At 29.2% G+C, this 27,434-nt stretch overlaps 3 protein-coding genes across 3 annotated transcripts; 2 read left to right on the top strand and 1 right to left on the bottom strand.

Annotated features, from left to right (window-relative positions):
• Positions 1-4,277: 4,277 nt before the first annotated feature.
• LOC124932744 (probable xyloglucan endotransglucosylase/hydrolase protein 26) lies at positions 4,278-5,797 on the bottom strand. The gene is made up of 4 exons (XM_047473423.1): positions 5,594-5,797; positions 5,408-5,508; positions 5,142-5,335; positions 4,278-4,761 (listed from the first exon to the last, which is right to left on the bottom strand). Exons 1-4 carry the CDS (start codon positions 5,775-5,777, stop codon positions 4,347-4,349), a joined length of 894 nt encoding a protein of 297 aa, XP_047329379.1. The 5' UTR covers positions 5,778-5,797; the 3' UTR covers positions 4,278-4,346.
• Positions 5,798-10,783: 4,986 nt separating this feature from the next.
• On the top strand, positions 10,784-14,409 carry LOC124931364 (BEL1-like homeodomain protein 7). The gene is made up of 6 exons (XM_047471811.1): positions 10,784-11,014; positions 11,102-11,209; positions 11,340-11,857; positions 12,957-13,348; positions 13,427-13,487; positions 13,894-14,409. Exons 3-6 carry the CDS (start codon positions 11,351-11,353, stop codon positions 14,233-14,235), a joined length of 1,302 nt encoding a protein of 433 aa, XP_047327767.1. The 5' UTR covers positions 10,784-11,014; positions 11,102-11,209; positions 11,340-11,350; the 3' UTR covers positions 14,236-14,409.
• Positions 14,410-18,321: 3,912 nt separating this feature from the next.
• On the top strand, positions 18,322-25,794 carry LOC124931294 (GTPase HflX). Its single transcript, XM_047471728.1, has 13 exons — positions 18,322-19,024; positions 19,238-19,380; positions 19,607-19,723; positions 19,847-19,961; positions 20,481-20,618; positions 21,815-21,910; positions 22,013-22,126; positions 22,994-23,062; positions 23,606-23,676; positions 24,015-24,108; positions 24,948-25,076; positions 25,195-25,284; positions 25,561-25,794. Exons 1-13 carry the CDS (start codon positions 18,632-18,634, stop codon positions 25,651-25,653), a joined length of 1,662 nt encoding a protein of 553 aa, XP_047327684.1. The 5' UTR covers positions 18,322-18,631; the 3' UTR covers positions 25,654-25,794.
• Positions 25,795-27,434: the final 1,640 nt, after the last annotated feature.

Raw genomic sequence — 27,434 nt, 5'->3', positions numbered from 1 at the left:
AAAATGAAGAAAGCAATGAAATTGAAGAAAATATATTAAAGGGGTTTCTGTTGAAGAAAAGAATAAAGGTAACAATGAAATAGAGAATGAAGATGATGAAAGAAGTTGATTCTCAAACAAGTCAAGCTGTAATACAGAAAACCACAGAGGAGGATACTCAGAATAATCAAGCTGAAGTAGATGTTACGAAGGTTGTCGCAGAGGATACCATAAATGAAGCTGAAGGAAGCAAAGACAAGAATCATAAGACTTATCTAGAAATTCAAGTTGAAAACAACAAGGTGAAGAGCCCGAAAATCCTAGAAAATAATTCTTTCTATCAAATCAGAACGGGTTCATATAAAGAAAAAAAATCAAAATGAGAATATGTAGTATTCATTAAACTCTTCAGAGGAAGGGGAAGAGGAAGGAAAAGAGGAAGATAATCTGTTGATACAATAGGTTGGTATAGAAATAAAAATTCTGATTGGGATAATTAGGATTTAATACAGTTTATAGTCTTTGTCTGTAATCTTTGTTTGTATGATTGATTGCTACTAATCATTTTCTTTAGGGTCGTTTAATTGTCATCCTTCAATCATAGCTAAGATTTGTCTAGATTTGATTCTTGATCCTCCCACTTTTGGGTTTTTAATTAAATGGTTTTAACTGTTTTCCCCAAAAAAAATTATTCTTCCGGTCCTAGTCGTTCTTTTAGGTTTTAGCGTTATTTAAAATATTGAAATATCAATATTTCAATGGTGGTACCTATAGCGGATGATAACTAGAGTGGAAATACCTGAAAAATATCAGTCATTTTTAAAGGCATTAAGGTTTAGAAATAAACACTAAACAAGCCTTTGTTGAAATATTTTTGTGGAAATATCCCAAAAATATTTAAAATACATTTTCTAATTTTTCGGGATTTTTAGAAAATAATTTGAATTCCTAAAATTACAAAAATAATTTTGGGTTTTGAAAAGTGGAACCAAATAGGCCTTAGGACCAGAGTCCTAAGGCATAGGTCCGATTTTTTCTGTCGAGATCCGGAGACCCTCGGTCTGGGCTCGAGAGCTCTCAGTCTGAGTACCAGAGTCTCTTGGTCAAGGTGCTAAGGACTCTAAGTCCTTAGCTAATCTTACCAGTCTAGGTGTAAAAACCTATCGATCATGGACTAGCCTGAGGCTAGGTTTCTCGGTTGAGGTGTATAACCTCTTAGTCTAGGGCTAGCTTTGGTCTAAGTTCTTCGGTCCTAGGTTTTGGGAATCTCGGTCCTAGGCCAGAACTCTCGGTCCTATGTGAGAATCATCGGTTAGATTTCTCGGTTCTAGATCAAGAACATTGGTCCTAGATCTTGGTCCTATCTCAAGAACACCAGTCTTAGGTCTTGGTCCTGGATCGTTTTTATCGGTATTTGGTCTCGGTCCTAGACTCACAGGCCTCAGTCCTCAAGAACACAATGTTTTGATTTTCTTAATTCATTTTTTAGCTTCGATTCTTTGATCTAAAATCTTGGGTAGCTTCACAAAGCTCCCAATAATATGTTGATCATCATCTAAAGGTATGAATCAACCTAGATGATAATTAATTTTTTTTCAAAACAGTTTATGATCAAAATTTGAATTTTAATTTAAAAGCTATTTTTAAGTGAAATGAGCTATCTAATAGCTCCATTATAACACATATAATTGATTGGTACCAAAACAAGAACACTGGATGTTCGTTTTGAACAATTCAAGAAATCAAAAAATTTATTTTATTTTGAAAATTTTGATTTTGATCAAACATTATTCGGATTGATCAAATATGATCCAAACAGTTGCACAATGTCATTACAATCATGTTGGGAAGCTTTTTGGGCTGTGATTCGATCGAATTAACCCAAGAATAACAAACCCATTTTTTTAATTTTTTAATTCAGATTTATGTTTTTGTTGTTTAGATGGATTGATTAGTTCTATCCTATCTAGATAGTTCATAAATTATCTAGGGATGAATTTCTAACCATAAAACACCATAAACAACAAGCATACAAGCTTATGCAATTTGAAAAATAAATATTTCAAATTCAAACTGTAAATATGAATTAGAAGTTGATTGAAACTTTATCAAGGATTTGAGAATACTCATTGATCCTTAAAGAAACTTTCTAGATGCACAGATCCAATCTTCAAAGCCTTAAACAAAAAATTCGAAAAATCCGAAGCTTTAAAGCGTTAATGGCAGATTTCGATTTTTTTTATTTGAGGCTTCTGTGTTGGTAGGTGTACTTCGGAATGATCTTAGGGGATGTATTTATACTGTCCTAATGTCGATTGAAGCTTCTAATGGCATGAATAGCCAAAACTCATTAATGGCTTTCGGATGTTATTGACAAGTTGTCATCATCGGATAGGGTGATTCATCTCTATTTTGATATAGAGAAATGATCACCCTCGCAAGCTTTAAATGAGCCGAAACAATGGACTGTGGAGGAAGTTCCAAAAATAAAATAATCATCCACGGTTGTTCAAGCTTATCCAGACCGCGGTCGCGATGAAGACGAAGGTGGCGCTCAAAACGACGTCGTTTTGAGTGTTTTTCAACGTTCTGTTGGTGTTCTGTCAAACGTTGGTGTTACGTTAACGTTCTGGGTACGGGGCGTTATCTGTTCCGCTGCAGCCCGGGCGCGCATTGCTTTGGCTACAACCGGCTACGCGGCCTTCTCCTAGGAGATGGATGAAAATCTAGCGCTGATCCGATGGTCACGAATTCTGCTACAACGAATCTTCTGGATTGTCGATTTATGTTTTTATTAAAACTTTAATGATTTGTTTGAAATTGATTTTTCTTTTACCCATTTGGCTTTAATTTTGATTTTTTTTAAATACAAAAAAAATATTAAAATAAAAATGGCAAATATTTTACCAATTTATTTTATATATTTTTAGGATTTAAATTAATAATTCTTTTAGGTGAATTAGATACAAAATTCACTCTAAATTATTTATTTTTGTCCTTTAATTTTTTTAAAATTATTTTGAGACAATATAGGTACAACATTTATCCTAAATAATTTTATTTTTTTATTTTGGCCTTAACTCTTAATTAATTTGATTAATTAATACATTAATTAATTCTAATTAATTGTTTTAAATAGGTTTTTGGCCATGAAGTTAATTGTTTTTCTCTTATTTATTTAAAAATTATCCAAAATAATTATTTAATATTATAAATTGGGATGTAAATTTTTAGTACTTACAATTTCATTTATTCAAAACAGATTTTTTTTCTTTTCAAAATAGTATGTTTTGAGGTTCAATTATACAAAACATTTATTTTTATTTTTATTTTTATTTTGTATAGTGCACCTAGAACCCGAAAAATATTATTACTTATGTTGTTTTGAAGTATACATACATGACTATGTGACTTTTTTGTCCCAAACATAGTGATTATGGTACAAATATATTCTGAACATGACCATGTTCGGGACCAAAATGTGAACATACTCATTTTCGGGACATACTCATTTTCGGGACATTTGGGTGGTTCAAATAATGCCTGATTATTAAAAAAAACTTATGTTCATGATGATTTAGTATGTTCGGACAAATAGGATTTCATTAAAAAAAACTTGATATTTTCTTCAAAAGATTTATATAAATATCCTGAACATGGTCATTTGGAATCAATCAAATTAAGTAAGCTCCATATTGATTTAGCATGGAATCCCTATTTTGAGGACTTGTTTTCTTTTAACATTTTATTTATTTTTCATTTAAATAAGTAACCACGTCTCATGATTATTTTCACTAAAGTTTATGCAAATTTGACATACTCATCTTTTTGAAAAGAAAACAAATAAAAACTCAAAATATCAACAAACAAAATATCTCCAGACTTTTCTCAAAAATAAGTCTTCATACGGTTTTAGGACACCAAGCCAGAGACCGGTTATGTATGTTACATCATATATGAGCCTCTGATGGGAACCGACTAACTAATGTTTTATCGTTCAAGTTTTAATAGTTTTATCGTTATCCTTTGTATGAGATATTTGTTTTCAGGTGGTGTATTCTCATCCGGGGTGTTTCTCACTGTTTAATTGGTGCACTCTATTTATTAAGTTATCGAAACTTATGAAAATAATACACAATTATTTGAAAAAAAGTGTAAGTAAAAGACATAAAGAAAAATGTTCTAAAAGAAAAACTTGTGAATGTGTGGAAAGCAATAATGCATATCATCAAGATTATGGGTTTAAGTCTCACATTTCACTAACTTATTAGAGTAGAAATTTAGTGTCAATTCCATGATATAAAATGAATGAAGGTGGAAAGGTAAATTGTGAGAAAAAAAACTTGAAGATATTAAAAAGAAATCCCTTAGAATTGAGGCAAGGAACACTCTGCAGGCATTTTCCTTTGAAAACGGTTGATGTCATTGCAATAGTCATAGAACTTGTAATTGTTCTTCACCCATGTCATCTTGTTCTTTTGGGCAGTGCTCAATTGGCTATAAGCTGGAGATGCCCACCAATTTGCGGGGATGTTCTTAGCGCATTGGCTAATACTCGCAACTCCTGTCCACACACATGCACTTGGTTTGAACCCGCGATACTTGACAACAAACGGGGCTAGTGTCCAGTTAGTCTTGATACGTCCACCTTGAGTCGCCCAATCGTCAGCATTCCATAAGCTAGCGTAAACTCGCATTGGCTGCTTGTTGGCATAAGTGATATTTTTATTTTGGTTTTCGTAGTTCCTGAATACTCGAATTGGAAAGTTATCCACGTACCACCTGAGAACAAAAAGCAATCGATCAACATCATATTTTGCATTGAGATGTAAAAATGCTTTGAGATTTAATGAATTGTGATGGTAATTAAGGTTTAATTGACTAGAAAAATCATATGTAGTCTTTTGGGGCTTCTATCATTGTTTTTTTGTGCACTATGTTTTGTTCTCTTGAATAATTTAATATAACATTTCACCGATCATGGTGCCCACCTAAATGAAATATATGTTTTTTTTTTTTTTTTTTTTTAGTGAAAATTGAATTATTTAGTAGTCAAATTAAATCATCAACTAAAATACCTTAAAACATAATCATTCTATGTTATTATCGAATGAGTAACAATTGTTTAAGTAACCTTTTAAAAATAAAGATATAATACTTACACAACTTCCGAAGGATTCCAATGAATGGTGTAGTTGTGAAAGCTAGAAGTTGGGTCGAACCAAAGGCGGAATTGTTGTTCTTTATTGCCCACTCCTTTGACAAATATATTTGTATGGATAGTATAAGGTTGTCCCGTTTCGTTTCCCAAGAACTCGAAGTCGATTTCATCATGATTATTTCCGATAGAAGATAGCTGCAATAATCCGTATAGGAAAACATTCAATTAACATTATCAATATTTAATACATATTTCTCCTTCACATACGTAGAATGTTGTGACAGTTCCAGCTGAGTTTCCTCGAATTAATTTGATCGATACTTCAAAGCTGCCAAACAAGTATTGGTTCTTTGATTGAATGCCCCCACCTATATTTGAAAATGTATAATTAAACTTGTAAATTATGCAATAAAACTAGAAAATTTATAACAATTAAGTTAAAAATTAATTTACCCGAAGAATTGGTGAGGACAAGTTGTAGGTCAGATCCATTGTTGAGAATTGAAGATTGATGGGATCCAAAATTGAAAGTCGTGTCGGTTGTGAAGTCGGCTCGAACATGGTTCAAGCAAAACGAACCAACTAAGATGACCACCAACCACATCATCGATCGGCCTAATTCACCTCTAGATGCCATATGATCGATTCTAATTCTCTTTCGAGATCGATGGAAAATGGAAATGGTTAGCTTGAAAGTGTTTCCAATATTGATGTGTTTATATAGTTATGTTGTATGTTTTTTAGATGAATAAATTAAATGACATTCATAGTGGTTGGCCATATCTAGTACTAGCTTCCCCCATGTTCATTATGTCAACCTCTTAATAATTATACCAAAGAAACCCAACTGGCATTATAATTAAGGTTTAGCATTTATAAAAAACAATTATTTAATTATTATAGTTAAATTTGTTCTTATATATATTTTTTTAATTAACAATTGTCATTTCTCTAAAAATAAGAAAACTTCCAACATAAGAGACATAGTAAGTCTTTGCACATTTGCTAGGCTTGTCAAAATGAAAATTTAAAAACAAGTCATAAAAGATGAAATTAATGTTGATTATGACTCCTAGTGTGTTGTGGTTTTCTTGATTCCATGCTAATATAAAATTCTGTGTCATGGTCCTATTGTGTATTTCCGTTTCGAACAAGAATTTAGCTTGGTTCTTGTACCGTCATTTTTAAAGTCGACTTTTCAAAAAATAAATATTGTTTTGACATATATAAAGTCGCTGCCTAATTTTTCTTTAAAGTTAAGAAAAAATAAATTTCGCACAAACTCTTTTTTTTTAAGTGTTTTTCTTCTAAATACATGTAATATTGGTTAGTGAGAAAGAGAATCGTCGTTATATCTCACGTAGCCACACCAAATAGATGATCTATGCTACAAACAATTTGATAATTTTTTTTTATTGAAAACACACTTTTGTTTTCAAATTGACCAATCATATCATGATTAATGCGTCTAACTTCTAACCTAATCTCTATCCTAGAACTAAAGATAAATAATAAACTTAATTTAAGTTTATCTGATATGATAATAAGAAAAGATTAAATATAAAAATATAAATGAACTTTATGAAGATTTTTTTTTCTTAATCATTACAAATTAATAAAAACAACATTAATTAGATATATTTATTTTATCTAGTCTATTTATTTAATTGTCCATTTTATTTATCTTTTATGTTTTATTTAAAATAATTAGAATTTAATTATTTTTAAAACCGATCGATACATTAATATTATTTTTAAACTAATTATTTATTTTAATCTCGTACGATTAGCCGAATAGAAATTTTAAAGAATACATTATTTGACTTTGGAATTATATTTAGATTATAGATTGGGTATAATAAATGAGTGTCTAGGTTTTTCACCACTTTTATAAAAAAAAAATGCAAATTAGTTTCTGAATCTAGTTGAGACATCCTCATCAATGGGTATGTTTATCCAGCTTTTTGAATAAGTCTCTTCTAAATAGAAGCTTGTTTTCAAGGCACATACAAATTCATAGACATTTTGGTCACCAATATCATAAAAAAAAATCATTAGTAACCATTTGTTTTTTTTAAATAATCAGTAAAATGAGAATCTCTTAAACATAAAAACTCAATAATATTCAGAAGAAAAAAAAAACATAGAAACAAAAGCTTGTAAGTTAATATGATCATCCAAAAAAACATAGAAACAAAAGCTTTTAAGTGAAAATGATTATCCCCAAATTTTATCTTCACATAATTTTCCACTCATATGATATCTTTATTTGAAGTTGTCATCTCAAAACGTTTGTATCAGTTTAAAAAAAATTGTTCGACATGATTTTGGTATCTTAAAAAGAAGATGATTAATGTTTCTTGGCTTAAACCCGTTTCTTTCATACATGTGTGTCTCGTTTTTGCCCTTAAAACTTCATTTTTGTTGGATTAAAGAATCCATTTGTTTACATATCTAGATGTTAATTTTAACTTTTAAATTAAGTTTATTTTCTTTCATAAAAAAAAAAAAGAAGAAATAATATCTTAAATTTAAATTTTAAAAAAAAAATTACAACAGCCCACTAAAGGAAAGCCAAAGCATTGGTCTTCAACATGATCCATGTTTGTAAACGTGGACTAAGCTGAAAATACGAAAATACCCCTTTTCTCTACCAAATTTTATGTAACCAGACATTCATGCTTTCATTGTTGGGGGTCAAAATAAGAAAATGAGAATGCAAATTTCGATATAAACAATAACAGATAGTTGAATAATTTCTTATTATTTTAAAACTTATTATTATACTAAAGGGCTAGCTGTATCATAGAATTATTGAATATTAAAAAAAATATACTTAATATATTTGATCGATTTGTGTAAAATATTATTTTAATTATAATTGAAAATTTAATGTTAATATTAAGCAAATTTGGCATAATTTGAATATAATAAATAGATTTTATCATAAAAATATGAACTAAAAAGATAGATATTTTATCGTTGAACTATCTTATTACAAAGAAATTAGACTAAATTGAATAATAAAAATAAGTCGATAAGATTATTCACAATATGACGATACGAAACTTGTTGATTAATTTGTAGACTTCATTATTATTTTGATAATCAAATAATTTGTTATTTTCTTATTTTATATTTTTAAATTTGGGCCATTGTATTTTTTATTTTATTTTCTTATTTTGATAATCAAATGTTTTGATTCTCAAATTTTCACTAAAACACGTTAATTTAAATAGCAAACAGACATATATATTATAATATCACTACTTTAAAATAAAATAATAAGTTATAAATATCACAAAATGATATCAGACAATCCTATATAGAAGTATAGTCAAATACAAATATTATTGCTCTAATATATATTGGTGGGTTTTTCAATTTTTTATTGGTTGGAAATTTTATATTTGTCAATCTCAATTCTCAACCCCTTGAATACATCAACATCTATTTACTATCATAATTAAAAGAGATATAATAATAGAGAGGAAACCGAGTTTTCTAAAAGGTAAAGTTTTTAAATGCATTAGATAAATGTAGATACATCCTAAAGAAATGGCATCTTGTATTCTTTTTTTTTTATTAAAATATTATAGGGTAAGACTAGTTTTTTTTATTAAAATATCATAGGGTAAAACTAGTTTTTTTATTATAAATTATTAAGATGAATGATCAAATCACTATAAATACACCCATTTTGTTTTTTAATTATTTATTAAGAACACCCAAAAAGTTGATATATTTACAAATAGGGATAACATTAAAATCTATAAACCCAATTCAAACAGAAAAAAATTAATTACCTGGATAATTGTTTTTTGATATAATAAAAAATGACTTATTATGGTGATATATCATTCAATCAAATAATTAAACCAATTATATATTATATTAAATTTTTATTCTGCTTAATTTTAAAATATAATAATATGTGTATGCCTACTTTTTTTATTATTGGACATCCAAAGCTGAAAGCATATACCTGCCCTAGGTAGGTAAGGCAACACAAAATCACTAGGAACATTTTTTTTATTAATAAAAAATTATTTATATAAATATTTCATATTTTCATCTAATTTGTTTATTTTAAATTATAACTTTATTTTAATTTTTAATCAAATTAATAATTTTAATATATATATATATAATATTTATAATTATTAAAATCAATAATAATTTAGAAACATATTTTTAAGCAAAAGCATTATTTTATTTAAAATAATTACTAAAATATTTATTAAATTAAGAAACTAAAGCACTAAATTTTATTTTTTTAATATTATAACTTATTCTACTATTTAAAGACAAGATATATTTTTCAAATAAGAATGTATTATAAATAGAATTATATATATTAAAATTATTCTTATTAAAAAATATTATTAATCATATTAAAAAATTCAAAATATTATTAAAATATATATATTAATATTATAAAGTTATTTTAATAAATAAGAAAAAAATATTTATATAATTTTAAATAAATAAAATTATATATAAATTAAAATGGTTAATCTTACTCACAAAATAATTCAAAATATTTTATTTAAAATATCCTTACTTAGTTTGTTTACTGTTCATTTAATAGTTATTTTAAATAAAATATTATATATATATATATATATATTAAAAAGTTAATTAAAAATAAATATTTTTATTCATTTTGAAATTATATTAAAAAGTCATAGTCTTAACAAAATTAAGACCACAAATCTGACATAACTGTCACTTTGACAAGAGAAAGAATTATAAAAAAATTCGAACATGGCAGTTTCCCCGAAAATAATAATAATAGTTCTCTCTTGTATATGGTTATGTTCGGAAAAAAAATCTCCCGAACATGGTAATATTCGGGATAAAAAACCTTCTAAACATGGTCATGTTCGAGACAAAAAACTGTCGAACATGGCCATGTTTGGGATAGAAAACTCTCGATCATGGCTATGTTCAGAACAAAAATCTACCAAACATGGCCATTTTTTCGGAGAGAAATTTTTTTATCTTCTGCATATGCGACAAAACACGTCGGATTCGTGACCTTGATTTCGTTATAATTGTGTTGCCCAAATCATTTCTCTATAAAAAATTATAAAAATGTTTAATCACAACAAAAAATCATAAATGAAAACTAAATATGTTATTGAGTTTGTAAATTATCGAGAAAAACAATTAACTCCCAAATCGATTCTATCAATTTTTCGGAACGAATCTCAGAAAACGTTATAACAACATTATATTATTAATTATAAACATCGACGACTGCGATCAATAAAAGTTCGACAATTTCTCTTCGACATAGTCCACCAGAAAATAACTTGTATAATAACTAAAATATATATATAAGTCGCATTAATTCAAACTTCTTCCCAATTACTCAAAGATCCGTGCATCACCAAGTGAATCTCTATAGAATATACAAAATACTCAAGATACTAGTCATCACGACAATGTAAAAATAAGTACGATGTCTCTAACAAATATGAGATTGTCTCACCATACAAAAAAAAATGATGATATTCTTTTAAAAAAAAATTGTATGAAAAAAAGTATAGTAGTTGTATGTATACAAACAATTTCAAATAAGTAATTTGTTAGAGAGAGAGAGAGAGTCATTGCTGGTGAGAGACTTTGTATTACAACTATAACAATGCTTTAAATGGAGGTTTAAGAATAAGCTTTAGGTCCACCAACTGGTGGTTAGGGGATTCAAAATCCCCAACTTTGAATGAACCAAACAACCACCGCCATGAAAGAGAAAGAGAGAGTTTGAAGAACTACGGCGGCTGGTTCTCTGTTTCTAGTCTACCCACGTATGAAAGTTGGAATGATTGACGTTGGATTTATCTATTTTTTTAATCAGAAAACTAGAAGGTGGGTGGATTTATCTAATCATTCTCTGTTGGAAATTTTCAAATTGTTCATTTTTATATTCATTTCTTGTCATTGTTCAATCATAAGGAACTAAGGGTTGCTGTTATTGGGATCCTTCGCCTTGGGACTTTCTTCTTGTTTTGTCTCCGTTTTGGGTGGTATATTTCTTCGATCTCTTTCAACGGAATATCTCAGGTAATTTATTTAACAATCTTCAAATTTTTTGATGTGGGTATCATTTTTTATCTACTGATTGATCGAATGTTTGAGTATAAGATTAAGGGTTTATGAGATTCATTGATATTGATTGATATTCTTCAATCAGGTTCTACTTTGATGGACCTCTTGTCCAACAATTCATTATCTGTCCATGACTGTCAAGTTTCATCCACCTCCATTAGAGACGAACTTGAACTCATCCCTTTAAACCTGCAATCAGATTCTGTTCCTCTTGATCATAACTCATTTGGTGGGGATTCTCATCAGATTGATTTAGACAGAAATCCAAGTTTTGATCAGTCTCAAGCATTATTATCCCTAAGTCTCGGGAATCAAGGGTTGTATTCATCGCCTTATTTCATTAGGCAATCATTTGATTCACATGAGAGAAATTGTTCTGGTCAATATATGTTTGAATCATCGGATATAGCAAATGTCGGATTGAATTGTAGGTATCTTAAGCCAGCTCAAGAATTGCTTGATGAAATGGTTAGTGTGTGGAAAACACTTAAACCGATCAAGCTACCTTTGAATAGTGAGATTTCAGGTGACCAGCTGCAGGAGCTAACCACAAACCAGGATTTGAATGAGAAGATGTCAAAGCTTTTGAATGTGTTGGACCAGGTAAGACGCTCGTTTTGCTGTCATTTTTTAGTTAACTATGAAGCTCGTTTTACTTTGTGAACTAACATCAAAGTTTTGTTTTGCTTCTTGAAGTTGCACGAGACTCGTTTACTTCCTATAAAATTTAAAAATAGCTCAAATTACGTCCCACTATAAGTTTTTTTGTTAGTTCTGTTAAATGGCTCGTTTTACTTCCTGAACTTGCATCAAAGACTCGTTTAGAACTTGGAGTTTTGCCTAAAATATCAAATATCTTATGTTCAATTCCCTCTAAGAGCTCCCTGAATGAAGTGGAGGATCATGTTAGCTTCCTCCAGATAATAAATCTTGGTTTAAAAGAAAATACTTGTTTTTGCATCTTGAAATTGTGCAAGACTTGTTTTACTTCCTCTAACTTTTAAAAATAGCTCAAATTACTTTTCCTTTATCATTTTTCTTGTTAACTCTTTTAAATTCGTAAATCATGAACTTGTATCAAAAGACTCGTTTTGAAGTCAACATGGTAGCTCAAGTGGAAAAAGTCTTCGACATAAGAGGCCAGATTTCTCATGTTCAATTTTCACAAAAAACGCTCTGAATGAAATTAGGGTCTTGATAGCTTCCTCCAGAAAATATACCCTGATTTTCAAAAAACAAAAACTCATTTTGTTTTCTGAAGTTGTGCGGGACTTGTTTCGCTTCTTCAACATTTAAATTTAACTCAAGTTACTTCATTTAAGTCATTTGTTTTCTTATAAAGAAGCCTGTTTTACTTCTTGATCTTGCATCAAATACTTGTTTTCCTTCTTAAAGTTGCAGTGGACTTGTTTTGCTTCCTAAACTTTTGAAAATAACTCACATTACTTCGTGTTGTCATTTTTTATTCTATGTTAAGTTAGTAAAAAATACTTGTTTGCTTAGAAAGAAGCTCGATTTTACTTTCTGAACTTGCATCCAATTGTCATATTATTCTCTTTTACAAGTACATAGTTAAGTTAACCAAGAAATGATGGCTAAATTGAATTTGAGATTTTTTTTACATGAGCACAATGTAAGTTGATGAAGCAAAACGAGCATTTAATACAATTTTCTGTTATTATGATTCATTATATTATTGTAGTTAGATGGAAGATATAGACAATATCGCAATCAAATGGAGATTTTAGTTACATCATTCGAAACATTAGCTGGATATGGTTCAACCAAACCATACACAACCCTGGCTCTGCAAACAATTTCACGTCAGTTTCGGTGTATACGTGATGCTATTAATAGCCAAATTCGGGTTATTCAGAGAAGCATTGGGGATCAAGAAGAAGCAAAACCTTCATCTAGTCAAGGACAGTTTACACGTTTACGTAACCTCGATTTACAGTTTAGGCAGCACAAGTCTCTTCAGCAGTTTGGTATTATGCAACAACAACAACAACAATCATGGAGGCCACAAAGAGGACTTCCAGAAAATTCTGTTTCTGTTCTTCGTGCTTGGCTGTTTGAGCATTTCCTAAATCCGTATGTTCTTTTCTTTATCGTTTCAATTGTTAAAAAATTGTTGAAAGTTTCGTTTTTAAAATATGATTTCTGGCTCAGTTACCCCAAGGATTCTGAAAAGATCATGTTAGCCAGACAGGCAGGATTGACCAGAGGCCAGGTACATATGTGTCTTAAGATCTTTTGTTTAACAAATCATGAAATGCTCTTAAGGCCTTGTTTGGATTCGGGTTATTTAGAAAATATGTTTAAAAAGAGGGTACTTTAATATTTCGTTTATGATTTAAATTAAGTGATTAACGAGAGGATGGATGAAAGGATAGTGGGTTATTTAAGGATTATTCAAATAACTCAATCCGAACAAGGCACAAGACAGTCTAGAATCATTGCCCCCATTTGGAAACCAATGCTTTTTTTGACTAAGTTTAGTTTTCAAACGATTTTGTTTATGGATTTAAAAAGTGTTTTCAAATGGGAATTTGGTTGTACTATTGTTTTCGTAACTGGTAAGATCTAAAGTTGGTCCCTTCAAGGGTTTGATGTTATCCATTTCTGTTTCACTTTAGGTAGCCAATTGGTTTATAAATGCAAGAGTTCGGCTTTGGAAGCCCATGGTTGAGGAAATGTACAAAGAAGAATTTGGTGAAGATGCTAAAGCTTCAATACCCGAAGATGAATGGAAACAACAGAACCAAAACCTTCTCGAGGAAGGAAATCCATTAATAATAGCCAATGAAAGTGGTGGTGATACCTTATACGATGAGATTGGAGAACTTGGCGATTTGATTGTTGAAAATCAAGTTTCATTAGCACTTGGATTGCAGTATTCAGAGAGAATCAATTCATTGCCTGCAACTGATAGAGTGTCATTTGATCATGATTGTATATGGGAAATGAATGGAAGATAGTGTAAATATAAACATGATTACACATTTGTAATATAGGAAAGAAGAAGCATATTATTGTAGGATTATAGTGTATTTGTGTAGTAATTGTAATAGTAGTAGTAGATACAACATGGATCATATATACATACATATAATAATGTAAATTTTGTTGAATAAACTTGAAGAGTGTGTATAGGGTTTTGTTGTACCACTTTTTTAAAAATAAATAAATTCAATTCTGAATATTAAAATGGCTCTTGAGACAACTTTTGTTATAATTTCTATACAAGTAGTTTAATTTGATTTCACTTGAAATTAAAATCACCCTTATGGAATTGAGACCTTCCACTTTGCATAATTCACAAATTTAAGTCTTTTCTCTAATGATAAATGTGAATGACATTTGATTAGATGGATAAATTGACAAACTTAAGAAGTAAAGACAAACTAGTTAAGTGGTCTAGATTGATCTACCATATTTGAGAGAGGTAACTTATAATAATTTTGCAAAATTTAAAACATTGTTTAAAGAAACATTTAATAATTTGATAGACCATTTAGTTGGAATATATATATATATATAAACTCAGTAAAGGGGTGCGAAAACAAGGCCACCAATCTGACGTTGTGACGTCAAAATTTGGAGAAAAAAAAAATTAAGGGAAAGGCATATGAGTCCATATCTTTAAAAGATTGATATTGACATTACAAAGACCCAACAACTATTTGTTGGAGCTTGAATTTAATGCATAACAAAAAATTTCAATTTAAAATTAGTCTTAGAACATAGTATAAAATAATAGTGTTTCCAAATATACTAAATCTATAATTAATTTCGGGTGGCTTTTGTATTTTTATTTGTGTAGTTAAATGGTTAAATTCAGGTATAAATTACAAATTTTACTAATCTCTAAACAATTTGAAATAGGAAGATTTTCGTGCGTTACATACGGATAACAATTTAAATAAAATAAATTTAATAAAAAAGTAATAATAATATGTATTTAATGTTTAGAATTCTTAATAAATCACGAATAATATATTACAAATAAAAAATAGAACGTTCTCATTCCACATTTTATTCACTTCGATAAAACAACTTATCTTCTCACATACTTTTTTCAAATAAACCTTTAATTTCGTGACCTAACACTTTCACTTTGCTCAATCAAATATTTGATTCATATTTTTTAATATTTAACATTGTGACCTCACACTTTGGTCAATCAAATATTTGATTCATATTTTTTTAACCACTTTCAATTGATATCGGCTTATTATCCATAGGCAAACCACATCCCAATCACACTTAGTTAAAGAGTTGTACTTATTTTGTTAGGTTGCAAGTTCGAAACATACATATATCATTTTTAAATTTATTTTTAACCGTTTTAAGTTTATGGGCAGGTAAACCCACAATTCGATCCAAGTATACATTTACTCTCACATATAAATGTTAAATATTAAAAAATATGAATCAAATATTTGATTCATATTTTTTTTAACCACTTTCAATTAATACCGGCCTATTATCCCTCGACAAATCACATTCCAATCACACTTGATTAAAGGGTTGTACTTGTTTTTGTTAGGTTGTAAGTTCGAAACATACATATAACACTTTTAATTTTATTTTTAACCGTTTTAAGTTTATGGGTGGGTCAACCCATAATCCAACTCAAGTATCTATTTACTCTCACATATATATCCAAATTAACCACAACTCTCAACCCGACAATCCAGAATATATATCTAAATTAACCACAACTCTCGACCCGACAATCCAGACACTTTAAAAATTAAGCATCATTATATATATATATATATTAGTTAGTTAAAAAGTTAAACTTATATTGTTAAAATGTTCTGCGTTCATCTAATTTTGTGTTGAATTTAAAATATAAAGTGTTATTAGCTTAGTTGATTAAAAAGTTGTACTTATTTTGTTAGGTTGCAAGTTCGAAATATAAATATAATATTTTTAATTTTATTTTTAACCGTTTTAAGTTTATGGGCGGGTCAACCCACAATCCGACCCAAGTACCAATTTACTCTCACATATATATCCAAATTAACCACAACTTTCGACCCGGCAATCTGAACACTTTAAAAATTAAGCATTATTATATATAGAGATTTGATAAGTAGGTGTCATGGTTGTGGGAATTAGACCACTGTCTTACATTAAAATATATATATATATATATATATATATATATATATATATATATATATATATATATATATATATATATATATATATATATATATATATATATATATATATATATATATATATATTAAGTACAATTATACTATGTGTATCTTAATATATAAAATAATTAAGAAAAATATAAAATATAAATATACTATAATTTTTTTTATTTATAATTATAGTTTCAGAAATCAAACTAGACTTAATTAATTATTAAAAAGTATCCATTACAATTGAGATGAACCAAACGTGACCGAAATGAATGCCGATACGAAGAGGGTGAGAGAGCCCAAAAATGAATTGATTAACAAGAGAGTGAGAAAGCTCAAAAATGAATTGATAATTAAAAAATTAGGTCACACGGAGAGTGTTGAAAGGTGAAAAATATATACAATAATAATAAATTGTTTTCTTTATTTATATTATTTATTTTAAAATATATTATTTTTTAATTTAAGTCATTTATTAATATTTAAAATTTTATATTAACAAAATTTTATAAAAATTAATATTTATTTTCAAATATACACTATTTTTTAATTTAAATCATTTATTAATATTTAAAATTGAATTAATAAATATATATATATAATAATATATATATAATATTAATTATTAAATAATATTATAAATAAAATAAGTTAGGCGTATAAGTTCAATCAAACATATTCAAGTATATTCAAGTTTAACGATTAAATAAAGTTTAACAATTAAATAAGCTGATATATCATATCCTATCCTATCTTGAGAAGAAGTTGGATAATCGGCCGTCAATAAGCTGAAAATAAGTTGAATCAAACTAACCTATTGTATCATTATGTTAGTACCTATTTTGTAATAAATATGCAAGTGGAATAATGATAAGATTAATATATTCAAATTGAGAACTACAACGAATTTGTAAAGAGGATAGGAGATGAATAAACTAGTTGAAAAAATTAAAATAAAATATTTATCTCACACTTTGTTTTTTCGGATAACGCGTGTCTTTTGTTCCCTCAATTTTCATCCCCTATCTTTTCATTTAAATAATAATAAAATTTATAAAATTGTCAAATTTGAAATCACACCTCTTATTTTAAACTTCCCAATTTAAAACCTTTATTTTTAAAATTATAAAAAAAAAATAAGATTTTTGTTTTAACAGTTTTAAACATCGTTAACTTACTTATATATCATTTATAAATAAATAAATAAATAAAAAACAAATATCATTAATTTAATTATTGACAAATTGATGGTTTTGATTATTAGATTTTATGGTAGTCAAACCTTCAATTCGCTGATATTTGTAGGTAAATTAGTGACATATATATTTTATTTATTTATTTATAAATGTCACGTGTATAATAACGACGTTTAAAATTTTTAAGACAAAATATCATTTCTTATAATTCTGAAATTTAAATAAAGAAGTTTGAAATTCGAATTGACCCAATAACGAACCCCTGTTGGGTTGACTACAACCCTGATTCCCTTCGGGGCTTGGTCTTCACTTTGACATCCGAAAGCACCTACCTACTTTCGAAACAAAATAGGGTTGTTGGAATCGAAACAATAACACCAATTGAGTGACTAAGGTGGTATAGAGAATATGGCTCAATTGTATAACCGCAAGGATTTGTGCCTTATGATAGGGCACAAGTCGCTCATCTTTCATCTCCGACATAGGTCGATCTCGTACCTCACTCATCTTTAGCTTAGTCCGTTTAAATGCCGATTAATTGAACTTTCCTAAATGGGGTTGTTTAATTATATTTTTTTCAATTTGAAAATTCAGATAATAAAAATTACCACCAAAATGAATAGTTTTCTTATTTAATTAATTTGGTGACTAGTTAGATATTCATGAAAAATAATTTCAGACTATTAAAATCCTTACAAACTTGCTTTGGTATTCTTTCCGAAAGAAGGCCACTGAATTATCAGCCACAACTGGAATTTGGCAGCACCATAACCGTCCGCCGGTGGAAGAAGAAGAAGAGAAGCTAGCGGCCGGCGGTGAAGGAAGAAGATAAGCTAGCGGCCGGCGGTGAAGGAAGAAGATAAGCTAGCGGCCGGCGGTGGAGGAAGAAGAGAAGCTAGCGGCCGGCGGTGGAGGAAGAAGAGAAGCTAGCGGCCGGCGTTGTGGATACTGCCTGCCTAATAGGAGGAATTTCAATTGGTTGTAGAAAAAGAGAGGAATAAAGCTCGAAATAAGTCATGAATACATGTTTCTGTTCAGCAATTCGCTCTTTACCTTCCACTACAGGAAATGACAACGCTAGATGGATTCTAAATCCTAATGACAATCGAATAGTTCAATTATCTTCTCTTACTTTCAGAAAGAAGAATTCATGGAGGCTTTCCAGAGTTTTTCAGGAGGAGAAGATAGGTTTAGTTTCTGATAATGATCTCATTTCGACGATTAGATCTCCGGTATCTGAAACTGATCAAAGTGATGAGACTGAGATAGATAGTAGTTCTCCTGTTGCTGAAGTTGAAGAAGAAGCTTCGGATTTGTTGGCAAAAGATTCACCGAAAAAATTTGTAAAAAAGAAACAAGTCGAGGATGAGGATGAAGATAGAAGATTCACTTTACGAAACGGTAGAGAGGTTGGTATTTGAATTATTTTTCATTTAGTTTTGTTGGAAGATGTCACAATTGCATTTCTGTAGTACATGAAATTTCAGCTAATATGTAATAAGATTGGTTACCTAGTTCACTTTGGTTTGCTTAACATCTAGATTTGTTATTAACTCACTTAGACAAGCACAAGATTTGGATATTTGTTGATTGAATCTTACAGTGATTTCCAAATTTCTCAGGTTTTTGAAGAAAAGGCCTACCTTGTTGGCGTTGAACACAAAGGAGACTTGCGGGATTCTTTTGGTATAGAGGAATCTCTCAAGGAACTGGCTCAGCTTGCTGATACTGCTGGGCTGATGGTTGTTGATTCTACCTATCAGAAGTGAGTATTCCATTGAATATACTTTGAAATGCAAGGAAAAAACACAGATCATAGTCAGATAAAAGATAAATCCTGTTTTCTTTTTTGAATGTTTGCATACAATTCCTAGAAATTTCTGTCATCATCAATGTGCCTGATTTTTCATGAGAAAATGTTAATATTAATCACATACAAAACAGTTAGGGATGATGTTTATGGATTTTAACTACTTGTTATAAATGGCTAGACTTTCTAATCCAAACCCAAAGACTTACATTGGATCTGGCAAGGTTGCTGAAATAAAGAGTGCCATTAAAGCGTTGGATGTCGAGACTGTAATATTTGATGATGAGCTTTCTCCTGGGTTAGTTCTTAATGTGTTTTTTTCTTCTTTTTTTTCATCTTAATCAATATGTTCTTCAAGAATTTAACTAAAGTTCTTAATGTTGTCTTTTTTTCTGATGGACATTAATGATGCTATGGCTAGTCAATTGCGAAATTTAGAAAAGGCTTTTGGTGGGGATGTAAGAGTATGTGATCGAACTGCTCTCATCCTGGATATCTTCAACCAGAGGGCAGCAACACACGAGGCAGCTTTACAGGTATAATATAGTTATGAACCAATCCTGTATGGGAGTCTATTTGGAAACAAACATTTTGTCAAAATCTCTAACACAATCCCAATTCCATTGGAAATTGCCAAAGTCAAATTGAAAGTTTCTTTTGTTTGGTATAAGATTTTTTCTGCATCAGATTAATTTTTGGATCATGATCGAGAATACAGTGTGATTTTTGTTGCTACATTTTGTGCACAAATTATGTTTTAGATAATGATTCACATTATACTGTAATTTTTGGTTCATTTGCTATAGAGATTTTTTCACGATCATTATCAGATTATATCTTAGATCATTGCAATTTTTCACTAACATAACAAGTGTAGATTTTTTAAATAATGGTCAACGTGAACAAAAGTGGATAACAAAACAGGCCAATGTCTAGTATGATTTTGTATGAGAATCAATGTATAGTTTGATCTTGTATGGGAATCAATATAATTAGTTTGATCTTGTATTGGAGTCAATATTATTAGTTTAATCCTTGAGGAGATTATTATTTAGGTTTCTTTGGCTCAAATGGAATATCAATTGCCCCGACTTACTAAAATGTGGTCTCACCTTGAAAGACAAGCTGGAGGTAGGGTTAAGGGTATGGGTGAGAAACAAATTGAAGTGGACAAACGTATTTTACGTACTCAGGTAAGCTTCTTTTCACCTAGGATTCATCAGTTGTATCTTTTAATTGGCTGTGGCTTGATGACAATAATAGTTGTTAGATAATTGCATAATAAATTCTAGAATGATGTTTTTTTTTTGCGAGGTTCTCTGTTTCTTTTTACATACATTGAAGAAAGAGATTTCTTCCACACATGATAAGTTCACTCATATACCTTGTTAATTAGTAATTCTAGGCATGTTTGGATTAGTGAAATTGGAATTAGCATTTCAATTCTAATTCTATAAGAATGGACATTGAACTACAATTCAATGATTTGATTTTCTTCTTCTATTTTCTTAATATTTGTTCTTTTCGATTTTAACCGCCATAATTATCTAACCGCATATGGTGGAGACTCATCATAACTCAGTGGTAGAGCACATGAACTCATCTTCTTAGGGTCATGGGTTCAAGTTTTCACCCTGGATCATTTTTTTTTTTTTTTTTATCTAACTGCATATAGATTAATTTTCAGTTTAGTTTTTTTTATTTTTATTTTGATGCTTCACTTGGTGTTGACACAGATTTTCTGGTTGTTAATGACTACACATGTCATAACTTTCTGTACTAGTTTGATTTTTTCCCATGATGCATGTGATCTTCATAGTGTTGGGGATCTATGGAAAAGAGTCTCACTTTTACAAAAACAAATAGTTTGATGATACCTTGGCTTGAATTGTGCAGAGTATTTGGAATTGGAATTGAAATTCAGAGACTATTTGAGTGCAATTGCACCTAAACAAATTATACTCAGTTTAATTCCATCAGAATCCTTTTTTTCGAGAAAAAATCCACCAGAATTCCAATTGATCTTTAACTAAACATAGCTTAAATGATTAGCTTATCATAAACTTTTCAAAATGTTATTTGGGTCTCATGAAACAAGTCAAACTGACAGTGTGGTTTGAATCCACTATTCTCCATTAAGATTATGAGAGCAAAATGAGTGTGAATGCTATTGTAGGGAACAAAAGAGCATCATAATGTGCATCCAATTCATATGAGGCACTTGTTTTCTGTCAATATTGACTTATTGCTTGTTCTTTTATCTTGTCCTTTTTCCTTGAATTTGAGTTTGGGGAAACATATAAACTTCGGTTTGGTTTCAAGAAGATTTACATTATACATGACTAGTAGATAATTTTAACTCTGCTCATGGATTCATTTACTGTTACAGATTGGTTCTCTTAAGAAGGAGTTGGAAACTGTTCGTAAACATAGAAAGCAGTACCGTAATCGGCGTGTATCTGTACCTGTACCTGTTGCGTCTTTGGTGGGAAAATTCACTTCATTTACGTCTTGTATTTTAGTTTTGACCTCACTTGTTCCTTAGCATAAATGAAGTATAGCAGTCTCAGTTTTTCTGCTATGTCAGGTGGGCTACACAAATGCGGGGAAGAGCACACTTCTAAATCGGTTAACTGGGGCCAATGTTCTTGCTGAGGATCGGTTGTTTGCAACACTTGATCCAACAACTAGAAGAGTACAGGTTAGTTTTTTTTTGCGTACAACAAATCTAGTTGTTGGTTATGACTGGTTTTAGACCTATATAAATGAAACGAAGATATATATTAGGATAAAAGGGTATATATACATGAAATTTCTCAAAAAAAAAATATGAAAAGAAAATATATATATGAATGTATAGAAGGATAAGTATACTGACGGACTATTTTAACTCTTGCAAAAATAACCCATCCTTTATTTTTGCACCAGTTAAAGTAGTTTTCTGGTATATTTATCCTTTTAGGCCTTTATGCATATGTATATGCCCTTTTATCCTATATATTATGCCTTGAAGCTACACCTTGGATCCACATGTGAGAAGTAGAATATCCTATATACTGCACACGACTCTTGTTTAATCTGCCTTGAAGAGGATTTGCTTTGTTTTTGCAACGACTTGGCACATTGGATACTTGCCATAACATTATGTTGCCATGTGGGCATTTTGATTTCCCTCTTTTCGTTGATAGGTTATAGTTTACTTGGCTTTTATGATCTCAGCATATTGAGTTTTTTCTTTTCACTTTTACTTTTCATTTTGTAACTGTCGTGCATGTTTATTTATTAAAAAAAAGGCAATGCCTTTTACCCAAAAAAAGAAGACCATGTATGATAAGCCATTGAGCCATCATAATTTTCTCTAGAAGTAGTTATAATTGGTGTTCACAATTCAGTTGTCAATGATTGTGTTCATACAACCAATATGTATTATATGTGGTCTCTCAAACTGTTATTCAGTCCATGTTTCAATTGCCAAGAAGTGCTCCTTATTTGCATTAAAGGAATCAATTTTTTGTTTAACCAGTACTTTCCAGAATTATAAATTGTCCACTTTTGTGTATCTGTCTAGATGATGAGCGGGAAGGAGTTTCTTCTCACTGATACTGTTGGATTCATTCAAAAGTTACCAACTACACTGGTAAGCATAATGTATATCACAATGTCTAATGAGTAATGACCCATTTGAAAGCACACATGTATTTTTTGGGTCTGGATCCTGTTACTTTTGGTATGAAAAGTGTGGTTGGATACATACTTAACTTTACGTTTACTGATTTTTTAAACTACAGTTTTATGTATTATATAAATGATAAAATTTAGAAATAATTTATTCCTACTTGTATATTTTGCAAAAGTTAATTGACAAGCCAAAACATACAAAAATAGTTAAAACCCTTGTTTTCTACGTCACCACAACATCAACACTAGAAAATTTCTTAACATTTCATTTGTCCTCTCTACTTGTATACAAAGTTTTTAAAGAATAAATTATGGAACTTGTTTCTAGATCTGGGCCAGGCAGAATGAACTACTCCTGGACACCAAACCAAATCCCATCCAAAAACGTTTCTTGATCACTAAATTCATACTTCAAATAGTTTACAAATGGGCCCAATTTAACTACTTATACTTGAAGTACATCATTTTTCATTGGCTTTCTTCGTTTCCTGTGCTGGTGTAGGTTGCTGCCTTCAGGGCAACACTGGAGGAAATCGCAGAATCATCACTTATAGTTCATGTGGTTGATATTAGGTAAACTTTTATGGATACCTAGAGCTTGTTTGATCTTGGTTTATTCAGATTCTTTCAAAATAATCCATTATTCCATCATCAATCATTAATCATTCAAATCATCAATAAATATTCTAAGTTACCCCTACTTAATTTTTTTCCATAAAATTTAAATATTAAATACAAAAGAATATTTTAGTAATTTAATCCATATTATCTAAATAATTCAATTTTTTTATCAAACAAGGTTTTGATTTCATAATCTAGATTTTTTCCAAATAACCCCAGACCAAAGAAGCTCCTAATGATGAGATCTTATTACCAACATTAACTTGTTATACTCTTTTTTGCAAGCTCAGTCATCCACTGGCTGAGCAGCAGATAGAGGCTGTCGACAAAGTTCTTTCACAACTAGATGTGTCGTCAATTCCAAAATTGATTGTCTGGAACAAGGTAAGACAGATGGTTGTGTTTTTCAGTGAATTTATATATTTGTTTTGTTAGTATCATTTTTGCCATCTTCATTTTAACGTTTTTTTTTTGCTGAATCCCATGTTTTTCTTGTATTTTCTATAGTTATGTTTGAAACACTAAGCCAGAGAGTTAGTTATCTACATGCTCAGAAACAAAAAAAGTGTGAACGAACCCACCTGAAAGTGTTCTTATCTATATGCATCGTTTTTGTGGTACAAAGAGACTATATGCATTGTTTAAAAGAAGATAAGCATGAATCTATTTATAAACTGGAATTTCTTGCACAATCACGATCTCATTGGAAAATTGACAAAGTTAAAATTGAAAGTAATTTTTTATTTGGTATAAGTATTATTATCTATATCATATTCCAGATTATAGTATAATTTTTGGCTTCATTTAGTATAAAGATCAATATGTGGATCATGATTTTACATATTATTTTATAGATCATTTTGATTTTTTTCAAGTAGATTTTTTCTAATTATAAATATGTGATAACAAATAGACATATGGTTCAAAATCTTGATTTCTAGGGTGTTCGAATACATTTTGTGTAAGTAGGATTTATCATGATCCTATTGAGAAATTGTCAAATCTGGAATTGCAACATATGATAGTTTTTTGTTTGGTAATAAAATGTGGTTAGATGAGATCAAAATTTCGGCAAAATTTGTTTAGTAAATAAGTGTATAGTTAGATTTAGGCTTAATGACAAAGGAAATATCAGTTGGATTCCAACTAAAAATTTCCGTTACCAAAAGGGCCAATTTATAGATCATTCTCTTGTTCTTGAAAAATAACTTGCAATATGGCAGGTTGATCAAGCTAGCGATCCTAAAAAAGTTAGACTGGAAGCAGATAAAAGAGAAGATACATTGTGCATCTCAGCCTTGACTGGCGACGGTTTGGATGAATTTTGCGAAGTCGTTCAGGAAAAACTAAAGGTAGAAAATTGCAGGGCTTACATTTATGCTTATGTTTGTGTCCATGCATAATTAACAGAAAGAAGTGTCATTTGAAATCTACTATACTTGATTGTTTCTTTGTTCTCCTCTTCCTCAGGACTCAATGGTATGGGTGGAAGCTTTGATTCCCTTCGACAAAGGGGAGCTTCTTAGTACCATACATCGAGTGGGAATGGTCGAGAGAAGTGTAAGTATTTGTTTAGTCATTTTGATTTCCTCATAAAACTTTTGTCCAGTACCCGAATCTAGATGAGAATTTGTCAAAAGAAATCGCCAAACCTTCAAACGCCTGTTTACTATCCAACCATCTGATCACCCTGGAATTCGAACTCCAAATGAAAAAGATATTGAGCCTATTGTCTTCGGCTTTCACTTGTGACATTTAACTTTTCACTAAAAACGCATTAAGTTGAAGTGAAATACTATCTCAAACATATTAGTTTTCTTGGTGGTTGGCTGGCAGGAATATACAGAGAACGGGACAGTGGTGAAGGCGCATGTCCCTCTACGTTATGCTAGGCTTCTGACCCCATTGAGACAGTTGTGCATTACTTAACCATATTTCATTGTGTTCTTGATCTTCTAAGTACTCTGTATATATGTATAAATTACTGATCATAAAATTATTATATACAGAATACAACTTGATCTTGTTTTTCTTTTACATTACAATTTGAGGTAGAAATATCTTAACCCACACCATTAGGTCTCTTATGCGCCGAATTTTGCTACTTCAGCTACCATAATTTGGGGTGAACAGACAAAACGACTTTATCCGATGACCTGCTTTATCGAACTGAAAATTAAAGAAAATGCTGAACCGAATAAAATGTAGTTAATTACTAAGGTTCAAGCTGAGAAGTATATAAGGAAATTTGATATCAATTACACCATTGAAAGGCCTGGTGTATTGAAGAATGACACCAATTGTGAGCATAGTAATGGAACCGATGATACTCTTCACGCGGGCAGAGAGATCAGGTTTTTCAAGTTGGTGTTGGGGCATTGATCCTTCCCGAAACTTCTTATAAGGTTGTCGAGATTGTTGTTTGATCGGAAAGTCATTTTATCAATTTTTCGGCTCAATAAAGACACACTAAAAGTTTCTTTATTAGTTAACTTGTTCAGATGAGTGTATCATTACCACCCGATGATTACTGTGTTTTTTTCTTTTCATTTCGTAGTCAGTCAAACATGGATGATTTCCCAATGTTTGACGTTCATTTTTCCAAATTGATCTAGTTTATTTATTAATTTCCAAATTAATCTACTTTACTACTCAAACTCAGTTTTTTTTACATTTAAAATTAATTATATTTAAACTAAATTATTTATATTTTGATATATATTTTAAATTATTATTTATATAAATTAAATTATTTATATTTTGATATATATTTTAAATTATTATTTTTATAAATTTGATTATTTATATTTTGATATATAATTTAAATTATTATTTTTTATAAATTTGATTATTTATATTTAAATATATATATATATATTTATATTTAAAATATAGTGTAATATTTTAAAATTTGATATATAGTGTAATAAATAATTCTAATAAATACTTGATAAATACTAATCAATTTAAAATATTTTAACCATAACAATATAATAATTAAATATTCATAAAAATATTTTTAAATTTATCAATTATTTATTAAATATAATAACAAGATTATCATATTTTTATTAAAATATGGTAATCTTGTTATTATATTTAATTAAAAATGTTATTATATTTAATAAATAATTGATAATTTAAAACGTTTTTATGAATATTTAGTTATTATATTGTTATGGTTAAAATATTTTAAATTTATTAATTATTTATTAGAATACTAAAAGGAATATTTATTATACTATATAAATAATAATTGAAATATAAATATATATATATATTAAAATATAAATAATTAAATTTATAAAAAATAATCAAATTTAAATTATATATCAAAATATAAATAGTTAAATTTATAAAAATAATAATTTAAAATATATATCAAAATATAAATAATTTAATTTATATAAATAATAATTTAAATTATATATTAAATATAAATAATCAAATTTATAAAAATAATAATTTAAAATATATATCAAAATACAAATAATTTAATTTATATAAATAATAATTTAAAATATATACCAAAATATAAATAATTTAGTTTATATATAATAAATGTAAAAAAAAAATGAGTTTGAATAGTAAACTAGGTTAGTTTAGGATTGAGAAACTATGTTAGTATGGAAAATTGAACGCCAAACAAGATTACGCGGATTAGTAAAATGAAGAAGAAAAAATAAATAAGCATTCTAAAATAGAATAAA

This window comes from Impatiens glandulifera, chromosome 3 (assembly GCF_907164915.1).
Source record: "Impatiens glandulifera chromosome 3, dImpGla2.1, whole genome shotgun sequence".
NCBI lineage: Eukaryota > Viridiplantae > Streptophyta > Magnoliopsida > Ericales > Balsaminaceae > Impatiens > Impatiens glandulifera.
This window is presented reverse-complemented; position numbering and strand designations above follow the sequence as displayed.

What these genes read in the sequence shown, in the direction of transcription:
- LOC124932744 (XM_047473423.1), bottom strand. Translation starts at nt 5,777, where the DNA reads ATGGCATCTAGAGGTGAATTAGGCCGATCGATGATGTGGTTGGTGGTC. An exon ending in GAACTGTCACAACATTCTAC is followed by an intron (nt 5,336 to 5,407) that starts GTATGTGAAGGA and finishes GGATTATTGCAG; the next exon opens with CTATCTTCTATCGGAAATAA. An exon ending in TGGAATCCTTCGGAAGTTGT is followed by an intron (nt 4,762 to 5,141) that starts GTAAGTATTATA and finishes TTTTGTTCTCAG; the next exon opens with GTGGTACGTGGATAACTTTC.
- LOC124931294 (XM_047471728.1), top strand. Translation starts at nt 18,632, where the DNA reads ATGAATACATGTTTCTGTTCAGCAATTCGCTCTTTACCTTCCACTACA. An exon ending in CTTTACGAAACGGTAGAGAG is followed by an intron (nt 19,025 to 19,237) that starts GTTGGTATTTGA and finishes CAAATTTCTCAG; the next exon opens with GTTTTTGAAGAAAAGGCCTA. An exon ending in TGGGAATGGTCGAGAGAAGT is followed by an intron (nt 25,285 to 25,560) that starts GTAAGTATTTGT and finishes GTTGGCTGGCAG; the next exon opens with GAATATACAGAGAACGGGAC.
- LOC124931364 (XM_047471811.1), top strand. Translation starts at nt 11,351, where the DNA reads ATGGACCTCTTGTCCAACAATTCATTATCTGTCCATGACTGTCAAGTT. An exon ending in TTTTGAATGTGTTGGACCAG is followed by an intron (nt 11,858 to 12,956) that starts GTAAGACGCTCG and finishes ATATTATTGTAG; the next exon opens with TTAGATGGAAGATATAGACA. An exon ending in CAGGATTGACCAGAGGCCAG is followed by an intron (nt 13,488 to 13,893) that starts GTACATATGTGT and finishes GTTTCACTTTAG; the next exon opens with GTAGCCAATTGGTTTATAAA.